The 27,979-nt window shown below is 41.4% G+C and overlaps 1 protein-coding gene across 5 annotated transcripts in view; it reads right to left on the bottom strand.

Annotated features, from left to right (window-relative positions):
• Positions 1–2,194: 2,194 nt before the first annotated feature.
• PLCE1 (phospholipase C epsilon 1) overlaps positions 2,195–27,979 on the bottom strand; it is a 296,731-nt gene continuing 270,946 nt past the window's right edge. For all 5 annotated transcript variants that reach the window (XM_068106883.2, XM_068106878.2, XM_078771858.1 and 2 more), the window contains exons 31-33: positions 27,212–27,367; positions 26,898–27,092; positions 2,195–3,788 (exon numbers count right to left, since the gene is read on the bottom strand). In XM_068106883.2, the coding sequence (XP_067962984.2) occupies positions 3,750–3,788; positions 26,898–27,092; positions 27,212–27,367 (390 nt within the window). In that variant the 3' untranslated portion in view covers positions 2,195–3,749. The remainder of the gene's footprint in view (positions 3,789–26,897; positions 27,093–27,211; positions 27,368–27,979) is intronic.

The following is a 27,979-nucleotide window of genomic DNA, read 5'->3' on the forward strand; positions in this document are numbered from 1 at the left end:
GGGGGAGTGTTACGAATTCCGGATTTATGGGAATTACTATTCAGGTCATTTCTTATTAATGTTTATTCTATTAAAGGTTGTTGTGGTTAAATGGTTAGAAGCGCTCCTGGTAACAACGAGACCGGAAACGGGATCGTGAACCGGAAGAAAAAGAGGGAAGAAGGTCGAGAGAGAAAAGTGGCCATCTGATTCTTCGCCCCGCTCTGACGCGAGCCGAGTCGATCTTTACCTGCTTTGGAACGCTGAGTTTGAAAAGCCAGTCTGGCGAGAGGAGTTACCTGCGCGGGGTAATTACCTGTTACGTGTCAGGTTGCCGTGGGTTCCTGGGAGGAACCAAGCGTCCGGCACCGTTCGCCTCAACGTCTACAAGGACGCGTACGGGAGGCGCCTTGAGCCTCGCGCGCTTTGCGAGCCGTTCACAGCCCAGAAGCCGCGATCACGGGTTCTGACCTCGGTGGCTTGCCGAGAAGGGGTCCGCTGCAGCAGCTGTTCCCAGTACAGGACGTGCACGTTTGAAGCACGTCAGGAAGGTGTCCGTTCAACCTCCCGCGTGCGGAGATCGAACCACGGGGGCGCAGGGTCGGCGCGAATACCGCCATCCTAGTCGACCTTGTTCGGCCATTGACTGGAGATCGCGATTCGCCGGCGCGAATCGACCTTCACCGGGGTCGGGAGGGGCCCAGAGACATTGTGAGAGACATTGACCATTGAGGGTGCCGTGAGTGGGGATCAAGGGGGAAATATATAAGATGGCCATCTTAGAGATATTGTTGGAATATTCATACTGAGCGTTGAAGTATTGTGTTGTGGATGATTCTACCCAGGGGTGAATACATTGTTGATTGATCCGGATCCTGGGTGTGGTTTCATTAGTGATTGGGGATTGTTTCCTTCGTTGGTCCACTGGAGGGTTTAATTAGTATTGATTGCGTTACGAAAGCGTATCAATCATATATCTTTCTGGCGGGGTTCCTCTCAAGGTCCGGGGGTCACCGAGACCAGGTAGTCACAGGGGGGACCACGTAACACTTTCAATAAAAAGCGCGTCTGTCGTTCCTCTTCTTGGCATAATTCCAAACTGCATTTCGTCTTGCAGTTTCATGTTCGTTGTATGTGGTCATCGTACCAATTCAAATATAATACAGTATGGAATCAGAAAAGACACAATTAAATATTTGTCCAAGTCTCCCTCCATTTTGTCCTTCAACCTTGCTGTTGGTGTTTTCACCTCTCTCTCTCTACTGTTCCTTTTGTTCTGTTGCGTCCTGATCCATTCAGTGTTCCAACTCTTCCACAAGCCTTGACTTTGTATATAAAAAACCCATAAAAAAACACTTGTACCCATCCCAAATGTACAAGCGAAAAAAATAATAATTGAGGAAGTACCACTCATGCTGAATTTAATTGGTGCTCATTTTCTTGTCTAATATACATTATGGGCACATAATCCTGTTACCCACTATCACCATCAGACATGTTTTGTTGGGATTTTCAACCAATACCAGCAAGTAAATCTCACCAACATACTTGTGCATCTTTGGCTGCAATCAACGATTTGCTGAAAATATTGTACTTTGAAGAACTTCAGTGTACGAGATGGGAATAAATTGGCCTCCACTAAAAACATGACGCCCAATATTCCAATCACATTATTTGTTGTGTTGCTTCAACTCTGCGAGAACGTATCAATGTCCGGCACATGTAAACATCATGGTCTCTGAAGAACAAACACCAAGAACTTGCAGATGAAACGATACTGGCCTTTGTCTTCTTTTAACAATATTGCACTCGAGTTGGTGTTGTTCTCTTGAAATTTAAATGTCCCCAACCCTCTCCCCATACGTTCCGATCACTGAAACATGGAATTGCTCTTACTATACTAATCCAGAAATTGTACGGTACTCTGCATTTGAGACAGCAGTCGTGTCAGACAATCTCCTGGCCTTTTTAAACCGTTTGGCATCTGGTACCGCTTGCTAACTTCTCAGCCAGTGACATCCAGAACCGACTCCTGAAAATATATAGATTTCTCCTCCTTATATGTTTATGCGAGCGTTTTGGATGCGATTCTCATTCATTTCACCACTACAAATCCAGAACCCACCTGCCTCTCAAATATCAATGCAATTCTACTGCAAACATGAATTTTAAGGCATCATTTTCCAGTGTAAAAAAAAATGCAATTCAAAACACAACATATCCATAAAATTTATTTTTGGGCAAACCTGCACATTTTTTTTTTTTTAAATGATGGAGGATCCAGGCACGGACTGTATCGCCTTCATCGAGGCCAGGCCTTAAATAAAAGAGAAGAAAAGTGTATGATGAAAAGTGTATGATGTTTGTTTGCGAGAAAGAGAGTTTGAAGCTAGCCCGGTAGCTGTAGTTTGAGTGAGAAAGTAAGTAAGGCTAGCAATCCTGACACGGAGAGCGCAAGATGGTTCCGGGCACCACTTTACGCTCCTAAGTCAGGACAGTAGTACTACCCAGAACGGTTGCTGTACATAGATTCTTATACACAATTTGAAGCAAAAATTAAACAGCGGCAGCACCTTGAAGGTACGAAGATATTGCAAACTTGAGATGTACAATGTAAAAGCAGCAAGCTAGGAGCTTAAAAAAAGTGCGAACATTAAAATATGCAAAAGCAATTTAAAATACAATTTAAAACAGCATGGCTGGATAAAAATCATATGTTCAAGAGTGCATACACCTGCAAAAAAAATTAAAAGAATAAAATAAAAACAAAAGCACAAGTTTTTTAAAATCACAACTTTGGTACAAGTGGCAGCCATTCCAGTGTGCACGTTACCCTGGTTTGTATATCGGGAGGTAAGATCGGGGCACTAAAGTGGTTGCTGGTAAAAAAAAACAGTTTCAGGAAGAAATCAGAGATAACATTTCACCGTCACGGAAAGATTGTGAAAAAGCAGGAGATGGATCCTGGCCAGAGAGTATGGCTTACGAGTGGGATATCAACCTATATACGACTACGGCCAATACAGAGCAAAGAGGCTCATCTCATTCACAAAGGATCGGAGTCGAGCTGAATCGACCTCAGAAATCACAGCGAATACAGATTTCATTGTCATGAAAGAAAGCTTCAGTGGTTCAATGTGGCACAACTTGAATTGCCTGACAAGTTGAGCGAGTGTTTAGCGAGAGTAGAAAGTTTATAAGAAAAGAACCAAATGAAAGCCACTCAAATACGGCTCGAGAGTTTAGACGAATGAAATGTCACGAACGCTTCGACACAAACTACGGCGTGTGCAGTGCTTTGGTGTCTGCTCGATTGACGGCACATTGGCAGACAAAAAGAAAACAAAAAATGCACTACTTACCACTTTTCACAAAAAGAAAGGCTCAAGTGAGACCGGCGATCTTTACAAGACCAGGTGGTCGAGCAACTGTGGTTTTACATGAACTGGTGCAAAGGTTACAATTTATGCAAAGCCACAAGAGCCGCAAAATTGTGATACATTTTGCAAAAACATTCAACAACAAATAATCATGAAACGGTATTTCCTGTCGATGATTCCAAGGAGGTCAAAACCAGCTCATCAAAAAAGAAAAGCTTGAGGTGAGGCCTGCCATTGTTTCTGCACATCGGCTCCCTCTGCTCAGGGATATCAAGATAATAAGTATGAAATGTAAGGAAAGAAAAGGAATTTAAAAAAACAAGAGGAAGAAAAGGAAAGAGTAACAGAGATGAGCGAGGAAGTATATTAAAAGGAAACCTCGGCGGTTCTTCATAGGTGCGTCAGCATCGGACCCCTCTGCATGAGGCTCTACGGAACATGAGGGAAACATCAAGGGCCATTGGTGTTAGTGAATGCATGGTTGAGTGGGATTCAATTCAGAATTCAGCCGGCTGGTTGCATCATCATTGCGGCTTGCCTGCGTTGCCGACACAGTGCCCTATATATAATCGGTTAACGGAGGAATTTGGGTGGCAGTGGCAACTCGCCTCCTCTTCGCAATAGATACCATGGGATCGTTAACGTCCGCTAACTAATGCTGGCATACAAGAAACCCAGTTTAATGTTCACCTGAATAACGGCACACATTGATCAATAATTACTCTGCCTCCGTAATGCCAGGATGAGAGTTTGCATTTGGGCCGAGATACGAACCCAGGCCTAGACATCTCAGAGGTGAGTGTGCCTATCTCTATACTGTCAGTTCAATGGGACCTTCAAAACAAACCGAATGTTCTTTGCCTACTTTTGAAACTTTGTGTCTTTGCACCCAAAACTTTGTGAAGCTGTATTTATGCTTTCATAATCATCATCATGGGGTCTATCTAGATCGGTCAATCTTTCGGTTGCTAGTTACACTCATGAAGTCGCAAGTTCTACATGAGTACACAGTATTCTTTTTGTCAGAATTTATGATCTTCATCATTGAAATGCCGGGTAACAAGTCTTTCTGCTTCGCCAATTTAACTACTGAGGCCCTGCTGCCGACATCAGGATTTTTGGCATTGAGGTTTACTCAAAGTTTTGACTATACTTCGTCTGTCCCCTACCGTCTGACATGCCTGGTTTGGTTAGACCTGTCCAGTATAGGTCATTGGGTCATCGGGGCACGCAAGGTGCTCCACGATCGTCAACGTGATAGTCAATTGGAGCGGTATTTATGCTTTGTCTTCATGAAAATTTTTCCCATTGTCATGTCCAAAGAAAACTACTCACCATGTTGCCTTTTTACACACTTTTATTTAACTTCATCTGAACTTTGTTTGTTTTTCCCATTTCAAATGTTTGAGCCGTTAGTTTTCTCGGTTCCATACGTCCTAGAGAGCTAAAATTTGGCCCACAGTCCTCTTTTCTGGTACGTTTTCAACTATCAGAACTTAATAAATACAAAAAGGTAAAAAAAAAATTTAAATAAATGTATGCAGCCATAAAACATGTTTTTTCGTTTACTTCTTACACACTTTTATTTAACTTCATCTGAACTTTGTTTGTTTGTCCCATTTCAAATCTTTGAGGCGTTAGTTTTCCAGGTTCCATACGTCCTAGAGAGCTGAAATTTGGCCCACAGTGCTCTAGCTCTATTCTGGTACATTTTCAACTATCAGAATTTAATAAATAAAAAAAGGTTTAAAATTCTTTTAAATAAATGTATGTAGCCATAAAACATGTTTTTTCGTTTACTTCTTACACACTTTTATTTAATTTCATCTGAACTTTGTTTGTTTTTCCCATTTCAAATCTTTGAGCCGTTAGTTTTCTTGGTTCCATACGTCCTAGAGCTGAAATTTGGCCCACAGTGCTCTATTCTGGTACATTTTCAACTATCAGAATTTAATAAATAAAAAAGGTAAAAAAAAATTTAAAAATAAATGTACGTAGCGTTGTAGCCACAAAACATTTTTTCGTTTACTTGTGACATACTTTTATTTAACTTCATCTGAACTTTGTTTTTCCCATTTCAAATGTTTGAGCCGTTAGTTTTCTCGATTCCATACGTCCTAGAGAGCTGAAATTTGGCCCACAGTCCTCTTTTCTGGTACATTTTCATCTATCAAAATTTAATAAATAAAAAAAGATTAAAATTTTTAAAAATAAATGTATGTAGCCATAAAACATGTTTTTTCGTTTACTTCTTACACACTTTTATTTAACTTCATCTGAACTTTGTTTGTTTTTCCCATTTCAAATCTTTGAGCCATTAGTTTTCTCAGTTCCATACGTCCTAGAGAGTTGAAATTTGGCCCACAGTGCTCTATTCTGGTACATTTTCAACTATCAGAATTTAATAAATAAAAAAAGGCAAAAAATTTTTAAAAAATAAATGTACGTAGCGTTGTAGCCACAAAACATTTTTTCCTTTCCTTGTTACATACTTTTATTTAACTTCATCTGAACTTTGTTTGTTTTTCCCATTTCAAATGTTTGAGCCGTTAGTTTTCTCGGTTCCATACGTCCTAGAGAGCTGAAATTTGGCCCACAGTAATCTTTTCTGGTACATTTTCAACTATCAGAATTTAATTTAAAAAATTTAAAGAAATGTATGCAGCCATAAAACATGTTTTTTCGTTTACTTCTTACACACTTTTATTTAACTTCATCTGAACTTTGTTTGTTTTTCCCATTTCAAATCTTTGAGCCGTTAGTTTTCTACGAGTCGTTCGTTTTCTAGGTTCCATACGTCTTAGAGAGCTGAAATTTGGCCCACAGTGCTCTATTCTGGTACATTTTCATCTATCAAATTTTAATAATAAAAAAAAAGGTTTAAAACTTAAAAAAATAAGAGTGGAGCACTAGAACATGTTTTTCATTTACTTGTTTCTTCATTGCCTGTTGGTGCGTCCCTTGTTCGCTCATTCCCCTTTAGTCCAATGTTTGTCATTCCAGCCCTCACACGGTTGCTACCAACGTCTGTACATCTGGCTCTTCCATGAGCCTGAAACTCTACATTTCAAAACAAAAACTCCTTTCGTGTCCACTTTTGCTTGGGCACATATCACATTTTTGAGGAGAAAATTACTTCAGAAAGTGAAATTGCAACATGACGCACAGAACCAATTATTCTACATTAAGTGTAGCCTAAGAGGGCTGACAGGATGGCCTAGAGGTACACACATTCGCCTCGTTGCTTGCTAGCCTAGGTTCAAATCTCGGTGTGTCACAGGCAGAGTGATTCATCAATGTGTGCTATCCCTCGAATGGATGCTAAACTGGGCGTCCCGTCTGCTAGCATTAGTTAGTGGATGTTAAAGATCCCACGTGTCCTTCGTGAAGAATATCATTCGTTTTTTGATACTTCATTCCAAATTTGATACAGTATTGGTATTTCATCTTGGGGAAGGTGATGTACCCATTGTATCGGGACTAGGGCATTGCCCGTACGTGGGTGCCCGTTCCTTGCCAAAAAAAAAAAAAAACGCTACCCGTACGCTCTACCCCGCCCGTATGCCCGTAAACAAAAAAAACAACGCTCTTCGCTTCCGCACTTCGCTCTGACTGAATTGGGAGAAATAATGCGCATAAGAAATCGAATTACGAACCGTAATGGCGGTCAGCTCGTAACGCGCTCAGCTCCGCTCGCTCTCACATCGGCCACGCCTACGCAACAAAGCGTTCTGTGATTGGCTGCCGGAAGTGAAGTCTTCACTGTCCGGAAGGTCGCAAATCGCAGTTAGGATGAATCGTTTTAATTTAATCGCAGTTTGAATTCGTTTTAAAACATAGTTTAACGGCAACATAGTTTGCAAACGTGAAATAAATGAATACGCTCTCAAATGTGCCATCCGAGGCAGAGTGTGTCCGCCACGTTCGGCACACGCGATAGTTCGCTGCTCTCTGATTGGTTGAATCGTTTTTTGGACATAGCTCGGTAAGTAATTGTCCGATTAATATGAAACCTTGAAAAGGCACATCCTCGGGTCCCCAGCAATATACCTGGCAAGTTAAAAGTATATCGGACCCGTGGTTGTCGAGAAACAGCGGTCACAGACAAACAAACGTACAGAGATTACTGGAATTATAGATAGATAAAGGCCTGATTTTTTTTCCAAAAGATAGTCTAGGATCTTTATCATCCACAAATTATATACAAACAGAATGGCAAGTTTAATGTAACCATTCAAATTATGGTGTCCTGGTTTGAGATATATAGTGTCCTTCGATAGCATTCTGTCAGAGTTGCCGCTTTTAAGTTATACATAATATGGCATTCAAAATGTTTTCATTAGATAACTCACAATAGTCCAAGAAATGACAATGTTTTGATTTAAAAATATATATATTCTGATTCTTATCTGATGTACTATAGTCTGTTTCAGAATGTTACATTCAAATGGTGCTGCTGAATGGTGCTGCTGAACCATTCAAATGGTGCTGCTGAAGCAGTTTCTTGGAAAGTGTTATGCTGGGTGGTTGCCATTGCCTTCGCAGCAGTAGTTAGAGCAGGAATTTGGAGTTTGCTCATGGTGTCGGTGATAACTCGCCTACTCTTCACGAAGGACACCGTGGGATCTTTAACGTCGACCAACTCATGCCAGCAGACGAAACGCCTCATGTAACGTCCATCTGAGGGCGTGGCACACACATTGATGAATCACTTTGCCTGTAAAACACCCGGATGGCAGTTTATAGCTGGGCCGGGATTAAAACCCAGGCTAGGCAGCTTAGAGATGAGTGTGCACACGTCCAGACGATCCTGCCAGCACCTTTTAATATATAAGGATGTATAATTTGAATTTTTGTCCTTCGCAAGTATTCTACTTTAATACCGCCTTCAGAATCCATTTTCACCGCAAAGCGGGGATTGGCCTTTTTTGGGCACCGTTGTCCCCTTTTTGAAGCAATGTTTTACGGCCTGACAGTATTCTACTTTAATGTTCAAAAATTATTATAATAATTACAATAATAAAAATAAATAATAATAATAATAACTAGAACTGCCACTTAATAACTGCTGGCAGTGATGGCAGGTTTCCTCCATCTTCCCGCTTTCATTGGACACGCTTTTATTGGACACGCTTTCATTTGGACACGCCTTGATACAACCCCGCTTTGATAAAACCCCGCTTTCATCGGACACACTTTGATACACCACTGCTTTGTTACAACATCGCTTTGACACAACGCCGCTTTGATACAACCCCCTTTCATTGGGCATGCTTTGATACAACCCCACTTTGATACACCCTCGCTTTGATACACCCTCACTTTGATACAACACCACTTTCATCATAACTAAAGCATCACTGAAAAGTCACATGGCTGGCGAAGATAAAATGTAGCGTTTCTTCTTCTTCACATAATAACAACTGCGACCTTCCACACCGTACAACCAATCATGTTGAAATTTTAAACACCTGTTCCATTTGACCCCTTCTGCATTGCATTAAAGTTTCACGTCAATCAATGAATCAGTTCAATAGATACAAGGTTTTTAAGATTACCGTTGAATTATTTATCGCTGCTAAACCATGCGACCTATAACAAATTCCAAAAGGTAATTTTAGCGTTCCGACATGGGGAACCTAATTTTGAAGTTTCCACTCGATATGATCAAAAATGAGGGAGGAGGTATGTTTTAAAGGTTTATGCTTCAAAAAATCATAGCTCCAAAACCATGTGACCTATGACGTCACAGCCACCAAACTTTTTGTTTGTTATGGGTGTGCGGTCATGCATGTAAAGTTTGGCCTCTATCTGTTCAGCCTTTTCAGAGAAAAATGGTTTTTAGTGTTTTTTAAGGCTTTCCCTTAAAACACTATGGCGGCCAAACCATGTGACCCATGATGTCATTTTTTTTTCCTCCATCAATTTGTCACTAGATGATGCTCAAGAAATTTCATCCTGATTGGATGAAGTTTCTTACTTGTCGAATTATGACGTTATAATGGAGGCACCTATGACATCATTCACAAGTATTATTTACCATGGAGAGTTCTTTACAATGAAATATGTCTCAATTATTTTCTGTGCAGCGCTTTTGGAGATATAGAGGTGCAAAGTTTTTCGATTTTTCCAAGATGGCGCCCATACAACGTGACCTATGACATCATAATTAGGATTACAAGATTCTATAGGCCGAGGTGCTCCTATGGTGAAAATATCATGTCCATCGGTCGAACAATTGCAGAGAAAATGATTTTAAAAGAAAATAAACCTGAAAAATGGCAGTGCTCGAATCCGTGACATGGCTTAAGAGGCTCATGCAGAGTTTCTTCTTCTTCGCACAATAACAACTTCTAGCTTCCAGACTGTACAACCAATCATCTTGAAATTTTGCACACTTGTTCCCCTTCATGGCTTCTACTTTATTATAATGTTTCACGCCGATCAATGACGCGGTTCAAGAGATACAATTTAAAAAAGATTTTCGTTCAATTAACCCACCACTGCCGATCCATGTGAGGTATCGCAGATTCCAAAAGGGCATTTTAGCATGCAGACATGGGGAACATGATTGTAAAGTTTCCATTCGATATGATCGAAAATGAGGAAGGAGCTAGGTTTTAAAAGTTTATGCTGCAAAACGTCATAGCTCCCAAACCATGTGGCCTATTATGTCATTGTCAGTGACCTTTTTGTTCGTCATGGGTATGCGATTGTGCATGCAAAGTTTGGCCTCGATCTGTTCAGTCGTTTGAGAAAATGGGATTTTAGTAGTTTTTCAGGCTTCTCCCTTGAAACAAGATGGCGGCCGAACCACGTGATGTATGACGTCATTATTAAATTTTTTCTGCATCAATTTATCCCGAGATGATGCTCAAGAAATTTCATCCTGATCGGATTAAGTTTTTTACTTGTCGAATTATGACATTATAATGGAGGACTTATGACATCATTCACAAGGGTTATTCTCCATGGAGAGTTCTTTACAATGAGACATGCTCCAATTTTTTTTCTATTCAACGCTTTCAGAGATAGAGAGCTGCAAAGTTTTTCTGTTATTCCAAGATGGCACCCGTACCACGTGACCTGTGACGTCATAAGTACCATTAAAATATTCTACAGGCCGAGGCGCTCCAATGGTGAAAATTTCCTGTCAATCGATCCAACTATTGCAGAGAAAATTATTTTAAAAGGAAATAAATCCAAAAAATAGTAGTGGCACAATCAGTAAGATGGCCTGAGAAGCCAAAGTGCTGCGTTTCTTCCTCTTCCAACAATAACGACGCCTGGCTTCCAGACCATACAACCAATCATGTTGAAATTTTAAACACTTATTCCACATGATGACAGCTACATTACATTTAAGTTTCAAGTCGATCAATGCGTAGGCTTCATGGCTAGATCGGCTTAATGCTGTTGAAACCAAAGTTTTCAGAATTATTGGAATCTCCTGCGATGAAGCTATCTCTGAGGGCCTTTCACTCACTCACCGCAGGCAGGTTGGTGGTCTTTCTTCACGGCTAATACGTTGGTGGTCTATCTTGTTAGCTTCACGGCTAACACCTATCTCGGCAAATCCTGACAAATCTCACACTCTCACAATGTCTCTCCGAAAAGACCGACTGGACAACCCTCCCATCTACTCTCTGAACAATCCGCTCCAAGAAGTTCTGTCACTCAAGCTTTTGGACTTTGGACCGCGACTCAAGCCATGATCTTTCCTGGGAAAACCACATTTCCGAGCTGGCCTCCAAAGCCAGTCACCGAGTGGACATCCTCCATCATGCAAAGTCCTTCCTTGGCACACCTGAGCTCCTCACCACATAAAAGGCTTTCATCCACAGCTCAATGGAATACTGTTCTCCCCTCTGGGCCGGTGCTCCTGCCTCACACCTAGCTCGGCTTCACGCTGTTGAAACCAAAGCTTTCAGAATCATTGGAATCTCCCGCGATGAAGCTAACTCAGAGGGCCTTTCTCTCACTCACCGCAGGCAGGTTGGTGGTCTTTCTGTCTTCTACCGACTCCTCTCTGGCCTAGCCCCCCAGCCCTGTCTGTGCACTGTCCCCCAAATACTCCTACAGGTCACAGGTCACACACTATCTGCCAGCAACCCTCTTCTTGTGAAACTGCCAAAATAAAGACTCTCTGCTCACCTTCACTCTTTCATTCCTCTTTTCTCCTGCCTCTGGAACAAACTCCCTCACTCTCTTCAATCCCACTCCTCCCTCCAGGTCTTTAAAGCAGCTGTTCACCACCATCTCTGATCTTCCCACATCCAAAACCTTGATCTTTTCTAACCCCCGTTAATTCACCCCAGATCCATTTTTCTGAAATACCGACTTCTATCCTGGACGCCCTAGCAGTGTCCATGTGTTTTTTTTACCTCCCACTCCCCCCACCCACCCCCATCCCATGCCTCCTCCCCCCAAGCCCTCTCCCTCCCACAGATCTCCCGATGTCCCTGCTCTCAAATGTTGTACTTGTGTGCTTCCCTCTCTCTCCCCATCTTGTCTCCCACTCCCTTTATTATGTCTTATGTGTTCGTTTTTTTTTGTCATTAATGTTAGCTCTGCCCGAGCCTCGATCTTGTATACAAAAAAATAATAAAAAATGCAGCGATTCAAGAGATAGAAGCTTTTAAAGATTATCGTTCAATTACATATTGCAGCCAAACCAAGTGACTTTTTGCAACTTCCAAAGTAACGTTTTAACTTCCCCACACGGGGAACATTTGTTTGAAGTTTCCACTTGATATCTTCAAAAATGAGGGAGGAGATAGGCTTTAAAGTTTATGCTTAAAAACGTCATAACTCCAAAACCATGTGACGTTTGACGTCATGATCGATGAACGTTTTTTGTTTGTCATGGGTATGCGATTATGCATGCAAGGTTTGGGCTCGATCTGTTCAGCCGTTGTGGAGAAAAAGGGGTTTTAGTGTTTTTCATGAAAAACAATATGGCGGCGAACCATGTGACGTATGATGTAGAATTTTTTTTGCCTCTAAACTTTTTTCACTTAGGTCATAGACAAAAAATATCATTCGTGGCATCAAGGATTCTGTTTGTCGAATTCTTACCTCGTAACGTTAGCACTTTTAAATAAATTAAATAAACACATTTTTTGGTCCCAATACAGAGTTCTTTGGAATGAGCCATGACTCAATTATTTCCATTGAGCTGTTTCGGAGATATAGAGAGGCAAAGGTGAAGGTTTTTTCCAAGATGGTGCCCATACCACGTGATCTATGACATCATAATTAGCATTTAAAAAAATCTACAAGTTTGGCCAATCACTTCGTGAAAATTTCATGCCATTGAAAGTTTTCGGACATGAAAAAAGTGGCAGAAGAAAATTAGTGGTAGAGAAAAACTTGGAAAAACAAGAGGTATTCCTCGAGATTACAGGTAGAGGAAACCTAATAATAAAAGAAAACATTGGAATTTCTCAGACTATGATGAGTAATCTCATTCTAAAAACATTAAAAACTATAAAAAATTATTAAAAACCACTATTAAAAACATTAATAAGTCAACTGACCTGGTCAGTGTTTTAAATCAGCCTTAACAACTCGGGCAATGCCCGTGCTCACGAACCAAAACACAAAACAGATTTGATTGAGAAGATGAAGACCTTCAAAGCTACCGCTACACTTTAACAGCAAGTCTTCAGATTTAATTCAAAATGTTTCTGGAGAAGATTTGACAAGGTGTGCTGGACTGGGAATATGAAACGGGCATGCTTGCAAATAAAACTAGAGCAAAGTCAATGGCGTGCCATCGTAAATCTGCACACTTCCCATCTAAAGCAAAGTTGAAAGATGGCAAAAAGTTCCACCAGGGACGACCCAATATTGAATTTTGAGTTAAACATTTTTTCTCCATTTTGACCCTTGCAAACCTAAATCTGGATCCCCTGGGGCATGAACAGGGGTTCAAATCCAAAAAATCGTTACATATTTCATGCGTCCTCCAATGTTGATTGCATCTACAAAGTTTTGTTTAAAAATGTTTTAAAATGTGCCTGCAATTGCTCCCAGGGGGATTACGACACTTTACGACACTGCTTTTGCATCTTCTTGCCATTGGTGATCACAACGACCAAGTTTGGTAAATTTTTGCCCAATTAAATTTCCTTTGCACTGTAAATTACCAATAAATCTATACTTTTCATATACAGTCGATAAAATTAACCCATTATAATAATAATAATGCATTTATTTTATATAGCGCTTTTCAGGATACACCCACATATTCAATTAAGCTAAAATAACTACAATTCACCAATTGTAGATTATGTCTGTCCGTCCGTCCGTCCGTCTATCTGTATGTCTGTCTGTCTCTCTGCAGACGTCAGTTTATAATCGAGGAACAATTTGATTTCCATTGAATGTTATATTTTGAACTTGAATCGGCACATAAATCGGAAAACGAACCTGCAGTTTTACTGCACTTTGACTCTGAATTCTTCCTGATCACACATGTGCAGAGAGGAGCGAGATAATATTTATTACTCTGTCTGCCCGGCAGTCGAACAAAATTGAAAAGCATTCCAAGCAGGAAACCTACTGTTTTTCACGACGCCATAAAGGACGCAAACAAGAGGCGTGAGCTAATATAACGTGTTGAATAAGGTGGTGTATAAAACACTGCATCTACAGCGCCAAACTTGCGGATGTTTTTTCTAAGACGTTTAAAGTTTCCTTTTTATTTAAATTGAATTATATACGAGAACACAAATCGCATTTTTGCCACTTTAAAAACCCTTCCGTTTAACAGTACTATACTTGGACATGTTAAACAAGGTGGTGTATGAGACCATTAACAGCACTAAATTTATGATTTTTAGCTCACCTGGTTTTATACGACTTTAAAATCATAATTTTATTTAAATTGAATTGTACAGGGTGATTCACATACGACGTACTATTTTGTTTTTGAATAACTCTGTGTTGCGTGAACCGATTTACTTGTAATTTGCAGCACTTGTAGACAAATGTTCCCCATTTATTATGTGAAAATTTCATTTAAAAATAATTGATACAAATTTAGTTATGTGTCTTGATATGGCGGCCGTCATTTTTGATAATGGGAAACAGCCTGACCTCTTCCCATGACATGACATGTCGAATAAATTGCTCTTAAACGTTGATAATTATGGAACCGGTCTTAGAGTCAGCTTTAGACTTTTTAGCGTCCCCTTGTGTTTTATACCTCTCCCCCCCCCCCCCCCCCCTTCCCACGCCTCCTCCCCCCAAGCCCTCTCCCTCCCACACTTCTCCCTGCTCTCAAATGTTGTGGTTGTGTGCTTCCCCTTCTCTCCCCATCTTGTCTTCCGCTCCCTTTATTATGTCTTATGTGTTCGGTTTTTTCAGAATTTTTCATTCTTTCAGAATGATTCTTTCAGAATCATTGGAATCTCCCGCGATGAAGCTAACTCAGAGGGCCTTTCTCTCACTCACCGCAGGCAGGTTGGTGGTCTTTCTGTCTTCTACCGACTCCTCTCTGGCCTAGCCCCCCAGCCCTGTCTGTGCACTGTCCCCCAAATACTCCTACAGGTCACAGGTCACACACTATCTGCCAGCAACCCTCTTCTTGTGAAACTGCCAAAATAAAGACTCTCTGCTCACCTTCACTCTTTCATTCCTCTTTTCTCCTGCCTCTGGAACAAACTCCCTCACTCTCTTCAATCCCACTCCTCCCTTCAGGTCTTTAAAGCAGCTGTTCACCACCATCTCTGATCTTCCCACATCCAAAACCTTGATCTTTTCTAACCCCCGTTAATTCACCCCAGATCCACTTTTCTGAAATACCGACTTCTATCCTGGACGCCCTAGCAGTGTCCATGTGTTTTTTTTACCTCCCACTCCCCCCCCCCACCCCCATCCCATGCCTCCTCCCCCCAAGCCCTCTCCCTCCCACAGATCTCCCGATGTCCCTGCTCTCAAATGTTGTACTTGTGTGCTTCCCCTTCTCTCCCCATCTTGTCTTCCGCTCCCTCTTTTCGTATATTTTGTTTGTCTGGTTGATTTGTTTGTGAAATAAATGTTAGCTCTTTCACGAGACTCGATTCAGTATACGAAAAAAGAAAGAAAAAAAAAAAGCATAATGTAAAGGAAAAATCAGCAAGAATTGCAAGTTACAACAGTCAGGAGCGTGCAAAAGCTGCAACGAAGTGAAACGACGTCTTCGAAAGGAGTTTGGTCGAAGCTGGGTGCTGCCAAGCAATGCATCAAATCTGCGATGGCACACAAGTCTGATGGAAAGGGGCGATGTTCATGATTCCTTCTGGGAGATCACTGATGAAATGCGGCAGAAAACCATGCTCGAATACAAGCAGAGACTGTTCCGAGTGATCGAAAATGACGGCCGCCATATCGAGACGCATAACGAAATTTGTATCAACTATTTTTAAATGAAATTTTCACATAATAAATGGGGAACATTTGTCTATAAGTGCTGCAAATTACAAGTAAATCGGTTCACGCAACACAGTTATTCAAAAACAAAATAGTACGTCGTATGTGAATCACCCTGTATATTACTTGTTGCAAATGCTGGTTATTCTTAGACGCCCTGTACATCAAGTGTACAGCATTTGTATAAGGCTGCTATGTACCCTAGAGGTATGTACACTCGCCTCTGAGCTGTCCAGCCTGGGTTTGAATCCTGACCCAGCTATAAACGGTCACCCTGTTTTTTCAATGCAGGGCAATTCTAACAATGTGTGCGTCATCCATGAAAAGGATGTTGAGCAGAAGGACTGTTTGTTGATGGATGTTAAAGATCCTAGGGCGTTTTTCATGAAGAGGAGGCTAGTTATCGCCGGCACAATGAGCAAATTACAAATTCCTGCACCTCCAGTCGGAATTCCAGCCATTGAGTTGTGATGCATACAGGATTGTGTATAGACGAGAAACATTCCTCGACTTGTTGTTAATGCCCCAAAGCTCTGTCAACAGTACAGGCCGCCATTATTATCAAATACTCTTGCAAGATAGTACAAAGTCTTCACCATTTTCAACTGATACATTGAAGACTATTTCCAGGATTTCTAGACAACAACCCTCTTTGCTTCCAGTTTTTTTTTAAATATCCATCTCACAATAACTTTCTATAGTTGCCTCTTGCACATTGAAGAAGAAAGAAAAACCACCTTTAGAGGTCATTTTTCCCCGCAGAGCAGGGGTGGGCCTTTTTCGGGCACCGTGGTCCCCTTTTTGAAGCAATGTTTTATGGCCAGATGCCGTTCCTGCCACCAACCCTTTTAGTCGCCTCTTGCAACACATAGGGAATTACCAGTGAACTGGTATTCAATTTGCCGACCTCGGGAGGATGACAGGCTGAGTCAACCCTCCTGGCGTTAATTCAGCGATCGACCGGGATTTGAACCCAGGATCCTAGGATCCCAAGCCTGCACCCTAACCGCTGAACCCAGGATCCTAGGATCCCAAGGCGGCACCCTAACCGCTGAACCCAGGATCCTAGGATCCCAAGCTGGCACCCTAACCGCTGAACCCAGGATCCTAGGATCCCAAGCTGGCACCCTAACCGCTAAACCCAGGATCCTAGGATCCCAAGCCTGCACCCTAACCGCTAAACCCAGGATCCTAGGATCCCAAGGCGGCACCCTAACCACTAAACCCAGGATCCTAGGATCCCAAAGCGGCACCCTAACCGCTGAACCCAGGATCCTAGGATCCCAAGCCTGCACCCTAACCGCTGAACCCAGGATCCTAGGATCCCAAGCTGGCACCCTAACCGCTGAACCCAGGATCCTAGGATCCCAAGCTGGCACCCTAACCACTAAACCCAGGATCCTAGGATCCCAAGCCGGCACCCTAACCGCTAAGCCAACACCAGGCTTTTGCCTCTTGCACAATGCTAACTCAATAATCCTATTTTGGTGAATGCTTTGTGTATCCATGTTTAAAAGCGGTGTATTTGCCCCCTACTGGTGAAGCAATGCATATACCTCGGTTTTTCTTACGAAGAAGCTTCTTTGTGTGCACGTGGAGGGAATGAAAAGGATCCATCAAGGTTTAACCACCTACACTCCCCTAGCCCTTTATCCCCTGAGGGTGCAGTGAATCTCTCTGACCATTCACTGTTCCCTTTAATACAAGGAACTTCTGTCTCAGTATAAACCCCTCTTTATGAACACATTTATTCAACAAAGGAGATCAGTGTTTTTTTATAGATTCCAATTTTTATATTCCTTATATAGTCTGCAGGATGTTGCACGATACATATAATACATATCTGCTATTTGTTCAAAAACCATTTGCGATCTATAAACGCACAAAAAAGGAGATTGGCCGAAGAGGAAGGATGTACAGTCGGACGTCAAAGTGCAGCGCATCCGGGCAATCAACGTGTGCGGTGCATGGCACATAAGCTGAGAATTCCATCATATTTTTAGGAACAAAAGACGATGCTCATGAAATGAGCATTCCATAAACAATGGAGACAAGCAAGAGAATGAAGACAAAAGTCAACACAGTATAGATAACAGAAACACACAACCAGGCTTTCACAGAGAGTGCTGTGGCGAATCAAAGGAAAATCAAAACTACGTAAAATACTGTAAACCTAATCGATACATATTATGGGTATCATGTTTAGGACATGAAATTTTATTGAGAGAAAAGCAAAGGCAATGAAGTCGGGGATTATTATGTGGAACAAAGGGATAACTTGGCAGTTCGACACAATCAGACACAATCAAAGGAATGTCTGTGGACAGCCCGAGTATACAACTATTCCGTAAGCTTAAACAATCCACTTGATAGACAGAGCTAATTAACATTTTTTTCCCATTTCCTGAATGTCATTATGATAAAAAAAATTCCTGAATTTTCTTTTTATTATTTAGGTTTCAATAATGGTAAATTGTCAACTTGGGATATTATTTATTTACGAGCCGAAACCCGTGGAACATCCACGGAAGGGAGGATGTGGTGTATGGATAGAGTGTACCATTATGGATGGCATAGGGGATTTGCTTGTCCGAGTAAGAGTTAGGAAGAAAGATGAGAATGAAGAGTGCATATATGAACAACGATCGCCGACACCGGCACAAATGCATGCTCTGGATTGTCCACTCAGTGGACGGCTTGCTTTCGCCTTCGCCTGTCCAATCAGCAGACGGCTTGCTTCGCCTTCGCCTGTCCAATCAGCGGGCGGCTTGCTTCGCCTTCGCCCAGCAGACGCCAATACGATGGCGTCGTAAGATGGCGTCGTATCGGCAGTTAATCGGATGCTTTTGGGCCCCAACGTCGGCTAATTCAGATTTTTCGAGTATGGCTGTACGTGATAAACAAAGAGCGCGGTTCGTAGATCGTAAATCCATTAGTGCCGTGGGCATCGGGTCACTGGGTGCGGCGTAAAAGGGATAACAAAGTCGAGTCCTTACGCTATCATTATTATTATTTATTTATTACTATTCAGCTTTGGATCATCATATATGGTCAATTTGTGATATTTATATTTAGGTTTGGATAATCGTAAATTGTCAATGTGTAATTTTATTTAATTATTAGCTCACCTGGAACGAAGTTCAGGGGAGCTTATGCGATGGCGCGTCGTCCATCCGTCCATAAACACTTGAAACTTCTTCTCTGGAAGCGCTGATGGGATTGCGACCAAATTTGGCACAAATTATATTTGTTGTGTAGTGACTAAAGTTTGTTCACGGTATTAAAAAAATTGGCATCTAAGGGGGCCAAAGTGGGTCCAGGTTTGACTCCCCAAAATAGGTATTTGCTTTGCTTTCATCTCTGAAACTACACACACGATTTCAATGAAACTTGACCACAACCTTCACCACCTGTACTGTACCAAAGTTTGTTCACGGCATTTTAAAAATCTGCCCCTTTGGGGATCTACGGGGGGGGGGGGGGGGGGTTTCCCCCCAAAATAGGTATTTGCTTTCTTCTCAGAAACTACACATGCAATTCTGTTGAAACTTGACCACAACCTTAATCACCCATGTTGTACCAAAGTTTGTTCCTGGCATTAAAAAAATCAGGGTCTAAGGTGGTCTATGTGGGGGGGGGGGGGGGGGGGCGGGTGGGGGAGGGGGACTTTCCACACCCAAATAGGTATTTGCTTTTGTCTTCTGAATCTACACACTCAATTTGGATGAAACTTAACAAATAATTATGGGTCTGAGGAGGTACACGGGTTGGGAGGGTGTTGCCCCCCATAATAAGTATTTTATTGTTTGTTTGTTTAAAGTCTTATGATGGTTCTACATGCTGTTCGTATGATTCTACATGCTGCCCTGTCTTCTAGCAACCATTCAAATTGGTTTAAAATACTTTTAGTCAGTGCAGTATACTGTTTATTCTACCAGATGAGCCGGGGTGTTGCCCTAATGTTTTAAATTTAGGTTTGGATCATCGTAAATTGTCAATTTGTGATTTTATTTATTTATTATTATTTAGGTTTGGATCAACGTAAATTGTCAATTTGTGATTTTATTTATTCTTATTTAGGTTTGGATCATCGTAAATTGTCAATTTGTGATTTTATTTATGATCATTTAGGTTTTTTTTTCTTTTTTCTTGTATACAAAATCGAGGCTCATGTAAGAGCTAACATTAATGACAAAAAAACAAAAAACGGACACATGAGACTAAATAAAGGGAGCGGGAGACAAGATGGGGAGAGAGGGGGAAAGCACACAAGTACAACATTTGAGAGCAGGGACATCAGGAGATCTGTGGGAGGTAGAGGGCTTTGGGTGAGGAGGCATGGGAAGGGGGTTGGGGGGTGGGAGAGTTAAAAAAAAAACACATGTTCACTGCTAGGACTTCCAGGAAAGAAGTCGGTATTTCAAAAGAGTGGATCTGGGGTGAATTAGCAGAGGTAGAAAAGATCAAGGTTTTGGATGGGGGAAGATAAGAGATGGTGGTGAACAGCTGTTTTAAAGACCTGGAGGGATGAGTGGGATTGAAGAGAGCAAGGGAGTTTGTTCCAGAGGCAGGAGAAAAGAGGAATGAAAGAGTGAAGGTGAGCAGAGAGTCTTGATTTTGGCAGTTTCACCAGAAGAGAGTTGCAGGCAGATCTTGTGCGACCTGTAGGAATATTTGGGGGACAGTGCACAGACAGGGCTGGGGGGCAAGGCCAGAGAGGAGTCGGTAGAAGACAGAAAGACCACCAACCTGCCTGCGGTGAGTGAGAGAAAGGCCCTTTGAGTTAGCTTCATCGCGGGAGATTCCAATGATTATGAAAGCTTTGGTTTAAACAGCGTGAAGCCGAGCTCGGTGTGAGGCAGGAGCACCAGCCCAGGGGGGAGAGCAGTATTCCATTGAGCTGCAGATGAAAGCCTTGTATGTGGTGAGGAGCTCAGGTTTGCCAAGGAAGGACTTCGCACGACGGAGAATGCCCAGTCGGCAACTGGCTTTGGAGGCCAGCTTGGAAATGTGTTTTTCCCAGGAAAGATCATGGCAGATTGTGAGACCCAAGAGATTGAGTGACAGAACTTTTGGAGAGGGTTGTTGAGAAAGGAGAGGGGAGGATTTGTCCAGATGGTCTTTTCGAAGAGACATAGTGAGAGTGTGAGATTTGTCAGGATTGAAAGACATGTTCCACTTGTTTTGGAAAGACATTTGGGTTTGGATCAATATAAATTGTCAATTTGTGATTTTATTTATTATTATTTAGGTTTGGATCAATGTAAATTGTCAATTTGTGATTTTATTTATTTATTATTATTTAGGTTTGGATCATTGTAAATTGTCAATTTGTGATTTTATTTATTATTATTTAGGTTTGGATCAATGTAAATTGTCAATTTGTGATTTTATTTACAGACTTGGCATTTAATATGGAATATATATTTTTTCTTGACTTGGGTTTACTTTCTGAACTCAGTATATCAATCTGGTGAGTTTCTTTTACCCTTCGGTGATGTCTTTGTTGAAAGAACCATGTCACTGATTGTCTTTCGCAGCAAGAAGTCAATAACAGGATTATATCACAAGTGGTGTGACAAAATGTAAGAACAGGTACATTTGACGATTGGCTTCACAATCGGGTATATAAGGGTTGTTGCGTTATGTATTGGTGGAAAACAACTGCTGCACATCGACAAAAGTTATTGCCGCTTCCTCTGGAGATGGTCCGTCAACTTGGCAATGCTGTTTGTCATGGAGTGGTGGCTTTACGAAATTCTGGCATGAAACAGCGTGCTATTGCTCGGCAGTATGGCATCACTCAAGGTCAGGTGTCAAAGATCCTGAAACGAAATGCTCAGAGGGGTGTCCCTACTCCAATACCGAGGCCAGGACGTCCACGCAGAACCACAAGGAGAGATGATCGCCAGCTGCACCGGCTAGTCTGCAATGGCCGTACCAAGTCAGCTAATCGGCTTAGGGCTGAGTGGCAGCAACTGACAAATGTGCCTGTATCCAGAAGGCTAGTCAACCAACGACTGGTTCAAGCAGGCTATCGTGCCAGGCGTCCCCTGAGAAAGCCACGCCTGACCAGACAACACAGCCAGCGCCGATTGCAGTGGGCCAGAGAGCACCGTCAATGGCAGCCAGGACACTGGAATCACGTGACCTTCAGTGACGAATCTAGATTTCTGGTCTATCGTCAAGATGGCCGCGTCCGAGTGCGCAGACAAGTGCATGAAGCCCACAACGAAGATTGTATAGTGCCAAGAGTCCAAGCTGGAGGTGGTGGGGTGACCGTTTGGGCTGCTTTTCATGCAGGGGGCAAAACTGACCTGGTTGTTCTGAATGGAAACCTGAACCAGTTCAAGTACAGGGCCATTCTGGAAGAAACATTGCTTCCATTTGCTCGTGCAGCCTTTCGAGGAAACTTTGTCTTCCAAGATGACAATGCACGGCCTCATCGTGCTCGCATGATCCAACACTTTCTTGCTGACCGTGGTGTAGGGCATATGGAGTGGCCTGCCATGTCCCCGGATATGAATCCGATAGAGAACTTGTGGGCAGAATTAACGCGTCAAATCGACCACTTGGACCAGCAGCCGACCTCTGTGCGTGAATTGCAGCAGACTATTGTCACTGCATGGCAATCGATTCCTGTCCAAACCTTGGCAAATCTCGTGAACAGCATGCCTCGACGTGTACGTGCTCTCCTGAATGCTCGTGGGGGTTACACGAATTGTCATCAGAGGGGTGTCCCTCTGACCTTTAGAGGTCAGACCACCTTTAGAGGCCATTTTTCCCCGCAAGCGGGGGTTGGCCTTTTTCGGGAACTGTGGTTGTTGTTGTTTTTCGGTCCCCTTTTTGAAGCAATGTTTTACGGCCGGATGCCCTTCCTGACGCCAACCCTTTTTGCCGCCTTTAACGACAAGCAGGGAATTACCAGTGAACTGGTACTCAATTTGCCGACCTCGGAAGGATGACAGGCTGAGTCAACCCCCCTAGCGTTAATTCAGCGATTGACCGGGATTCGAACCCAGGATCCTAGGATCCTAAGCCGGCACCCTAGCCGCTAGCCCAACACCAGGGACTATCTCCCTGGACACGGAGTACTGAACTGTAATTTTACTGTCCATAATCCCAGTCATAATTTAGCTTTTGTTTTTGTTGAAATTTTTTTTGGCTAATGTGCAAAATAAAGAGATACTTCTGGAAAACGTACAGAAGTTTAACACAGTACTGTCCGTGAATTGAGTTCGATATCAGTTTACATCACTTTCAAGGATCAATTTATTTGCTTCGAAATGTCAAATGTAGTCAGGCAGATAGGTGTAACAATTGTGGGTTTATACGTACAAGCGTGAAATTTGGCACAGTCATAGATAATAGTCTAATGAATAATTCCAGGTATGGACCCACCGCGAAAACGTCCTATGGTAGCCGTGGCGGCCATTTTACAAAATGGCCGCTTTTAGTCTAGTGGCTAGACTATGCACGATGGGTGCCTGTCCACATTCGAGACATGATGAGTCTTAGCAAGTCACACCCAGATATTGCTACTGAATTCACCAATGGCAAATTCACAGTTCACAAGACAAAACGAGTTTTCTCATCTATGGCCATTGACCAGGCTCATGAGCAAAATAATGCTGCTGTGAAGAGTGACGGTGGTGCTGTTGGACTCACTCAAAATCCAAATGCTCTTAGAAGATGGATGGTGGCTGGGCCGGAACTGGTTAGAATGACTACCGAGTTTGAAGCATCCATGGAGGGAAGGAAAATAAGGATTAATCAAGACACACGCCACCATGAGCAAACATATAGTTCACAGGTAATCTTTACTCAACATGTCAAACGTCTGGTTGAAGTAATAGAGGAAATGGGAAACCCCTTCCTAGAAGAGAGTACAGACTTGCTGTGGCTGGACACAAGAGACATTGCTGACCCAACTGTTGTTTCTACTGTTCAACAGGCTGAGGAGATAGGTAAGCAACAGTACAAGACCTTCGTAGCAGACCGTCTACTGGAGCGAACCGTACCTCTTACTGAGCCAATAAAGAAGAATAAACTCCCATTGTTTAGTCGATCGTCTCCAAGAGAGAAATCCAAGACAAGTTTGCAAGTAACTTCGCTAAAGAGTGACTGCTCTTTATTCTCAAGACTCTACATTGCGTCTCAAACACGAGATGGTGATCTTGCAGAATTTTTCCACCATGAAAACCAAGCATGTCCCCCGTCTTTATCTCAGCTTGGGAAGTTACGACTGGGAACCAAATCAGATCTATTGGTGTGTCTAGAGAGTTGCGCAGAGGTCAGAGGTGATGCTCCAAAACCAGATACTGACGTCACTATCCTTGACGGGGCAGTGTTGGTGAACGTTCTGAAACCAGTTGCTGCCAAAACCTTTGATGATTATGCGCTGAAAGTATTCTTGCCACACATACAAGGTCACTTGCAAAGAGCCTGTCGTGTGGATATAGTCTGGGACCAGTACCATGACAACAACCTGAAATCTCAAGCCAGGGACAAACGTGGGAAAGGCATTCGAAGGAGAGTTGACGGATCCACTGTTCTTCCAGGAAATTGGCAGCAGTTCCTGAGAATTGATGCAAACAAAACATTATGGCATATATGTGTATCTAGAGTCATTTCATTAGAACATAAAGAAGCATTTGTGTCGTCTGGTAAAAAATAATCGCGGTCAAAACGGCCATTTTGTAAAATGGCTACCATAGGACGTTTTCGCGGTGGGTCCATATCTGGAATTATTCATTAGATTATTATCTATGACTGTGCCAAATTTCATGCTTGTACGTCTAAACCCACAATTCTTATGATGGATACACCTATCTGCCTGACTAATGTGGTGTTTGTTTATTTTAACGGTCACATTAACAAAATCTAGAATAATTTCAACATAATTCCAATGAACTTTTGGTTCTAAGTCATCTTGAAAATAAGTTCACCCCCACAAAAAAAATATTCCATATTAAATGCCAAGTCTGTATTTATTATTATTTAGGTTTGGATCATTGTAAATTGACAATTAGTGATTTTATTTATTTATTATTATTTAGGTTTGGTTCATTGTAAATTGTCAATTTGTGATTTTGTTTATTTATTTATATTTAGGTTTGGATCATTGTAAATTGTCAATTAGTGATTTTATTTATTTATTATTACTTAGGTTTGGATAAACGTAAATTGTCAATTTGTGATTTTATTTATAATTATTTAGGTTTGGATCATCGTAAATTGTCAATTTGTGATTTTATTTATTTATTATTATTTAGGTTTGGATCATTGTAAATTGTCAATTTGTGATTTTATTTATTTATTATTATTTAGGTTTGGATCATTGTAAATTGTCAATTTGTAATTTTATTTATTATTATTTAGGTTTGGATCAACGTAAATTGTCAATTTGTGATTTTATTTATTATTATTTAGGTTTGGATCATTGTAAATTGTCAATTTGTGATTTTGTTTATTTATTTATATTTCGGTTTGGATCATTGCAAATTGTCAATTCGTGATTTTATTTATTTATTATTATTTAGGGTTGGATCAACGTAAATTGTAAATTTGTGATTTTATTTATTATTATTTAGGGTTGGATCAACGTAAATTGTAAATTTGTGATTTTATTTATTATTATTTAGGTTTGGATCATCGTAAATTGTCAATTTGTGATTTTATTTATTTATTATTATTTAGGTTTGGATCATTCTAAATTGTGAATTTTTTGATTTTATTTATTATTATTTATTTTGGATCAATGTAAATTGTGAATTTGTGATTTTATTTATTATTATTTAGGTTTGGATCATCGGAAATTGTCAATTTTTGATTTTATTTATTGTTATTTAACTTTGGATCATCGTAAATTGTCAATTTGTGATTTTCTTTGTTTACTATTATTTAGGTTTGCATCATCGTAAATTGTCAACTTGTGATTTTATTTATTTATTATTATTTAGGTTTGGATCATTCTAAATTGTCAATTTGTGATTTTATTTATTATTATTTAGGTTTGAATCATCGGAAATTGTCAATTTTTCATTTGATTTATTGTTTTTTAACTTTGGATCATCGTAAATTGTCAATTTGTGATTTTCTTTGTTTACTATTATTTAGGTTTGCATCATCGTAAATTGTCAACTTGTGATTTTATTTATTGTTATTTAGCTTTGGGTAATCGTAAATGGTCAATTTGTGATTTTCTTTCATTTAGGTTTGGCTCATGAATGGTTAATTGGTATTCATTTGTTTTGTTTTTTATTAGGAATTTCATTGGTTTAATCTGTTGGTTTAAGCCTGGTGTTGGCTTAGCGGTTAGGGTGCCGGCTTGGGATCCTCGGATCCTGGGTTCGAATCCCGGTCGAGCGCTGAATTAACGCCAGGGGGGTTGACTCAGCCTGTCATCCTTCCGAGGTCGGCAAATTGAGTACCAGCTTGCTGGGATGAATGATCCCGGTGTGTACCCCGGTTTAGAATAGGTACACCGTATCCCTGCGCATCGTGAGAGGCAACGAAAGGTTGGCGTCAGGAAGGGCATCCGGCCATAAAAAACCTCAAACAGGGAACCATGATTGTCATGGGGCCCGCAAGGCCAACCCCCACTCTAGCGGGGAAAAATGGCCTTAAAACGATCATTCATTCATTGGTTTAATCTATCCAAATTGAACACGTACATGCATGCATGCAATTAATTATGTTGCACTTTGTTCAATTTGCCCTAGAATGTCTGCTGGGTATCTTGCTCTACCTCACCGTAAGGCAAATTAAAGATAAGTAATTAAAAGACTGCAAATAAATGGAGGTAATGATGAAGAGGAAGAGGATTATCAACTCTTTGCTCTTTGGTGTTTTTATTTTTATTCTTCTTCTCTGCTCTTGTTATATCAACAAACAGGTTCCTTTTTAGAATACTCTTTTCTAAAAAAGATTTAGGTCCGTAGAATGAACAGACTAAACAATGTAAAAACAAGCTACAAAACTTTCTGAACAACGAATGTAAACTATAAATAATCCAGATTATATACACTATAAATAAATGGGTGAGATAGTTCTGAAATCCACACTCTAAAACTGAGCGCAGAAGCAAGCATGCAACCAAACAAAAAAACAACAGCATACCGGAACATCTTGTCGAGGTTTGAGCAAGAAACGTGTGTTACTGCTACACTGGTTCTGCACCCTATAAACGTTCTCAATGTCCGCAAGAATGCGGAAAGAGAGCATTCCATTCTCAAGCTTCTCCTCAATGAGCACGTAGGTTGAAGGATCACTTTGCCACAAAGGTGTCATCTTAAACTTGGCTTTGCGCAAGATCTGAAAACAAAACAAAATAACATCAGAAAGAAGTAATTTGTGTTGTTGGGATTAAAGGATAAGTAAAAAAAAGAAGAAGAAAGATAACAGAAGTCAAAGCCACATGATGCGTGATGCACCTGACGTATGACATCCTGTGCAGTGCTCGCTCTGCTCGTTCGCAACTTTGTGCTCGGCTGCTCTGGCAAGATATCGTACACAGTCACCAAGAAGTCTTCATTGCCATCTAGCTCTCCACTGGAATCGACACCGGCAAGACCCAGTTTTCCCATCCTCTGCTCAAATGCACACGGGGAAGAAAGCACAACATGCGAATGAGTTGAGCACATTATCAACACCATGTAGCATGAAGTGAAAATAAACCTGGATAAAAGGCATAGGGAATGTATTTGAAAAGGTCATTGTACTTCAGGAAAAAAATGGGCTGACGGTCATCTCTTGAGGTTGTAGTTCAGACCTTTGCTGATTTGGGGTCGATGTAGTTCAGACCCTCCCCTTCCCTCCCCCTTCCCCCTCCCCCCTCCCCTCCCTTCCCCCGCCCCCTCCCCCCTCCCCCTCCCACCCCCCCCCCCTCCCATGGAGCTCCCACGATCCAAAATCAAAAAACTGAAGCCTGAACAATTTTGCGGGCCACAGAAGAAGGGCTCTTTCGGGTTTCAGAGCACTCGACCGGTAGATAATGGAAGAGTCGGGATCCAAATTTTGGGGGTTCACTGATATTCAAGATGGATGCTGTACGGTCTTGTGTGATTTTGATAGTCACAAAATCAACAACAGTAGACCCACGAATTGTTATTCTTTCTTCCAACATGATATTCTAAATCATAGCTGTCATCATAATGGACTGAGAGGTTAGAATTCTGTTGTATTATGCATCGACCTTTGGG

Source organism: Myxine glutinosa, chromosome 2 (assembly GCF_964187855.1).
Source record: "Myxine glutinosa chromosome 2, kmMyxGlut1.1, whole genome shotgun sequence".
In the NCBI taxonomy this organism is placed as follows: domain Eukaryota; kingdom Metazoa; phylum Chordata; class Myxini; order Myxiniformes; family Myxinidae; genus Myxine; species Myxine glutinosa.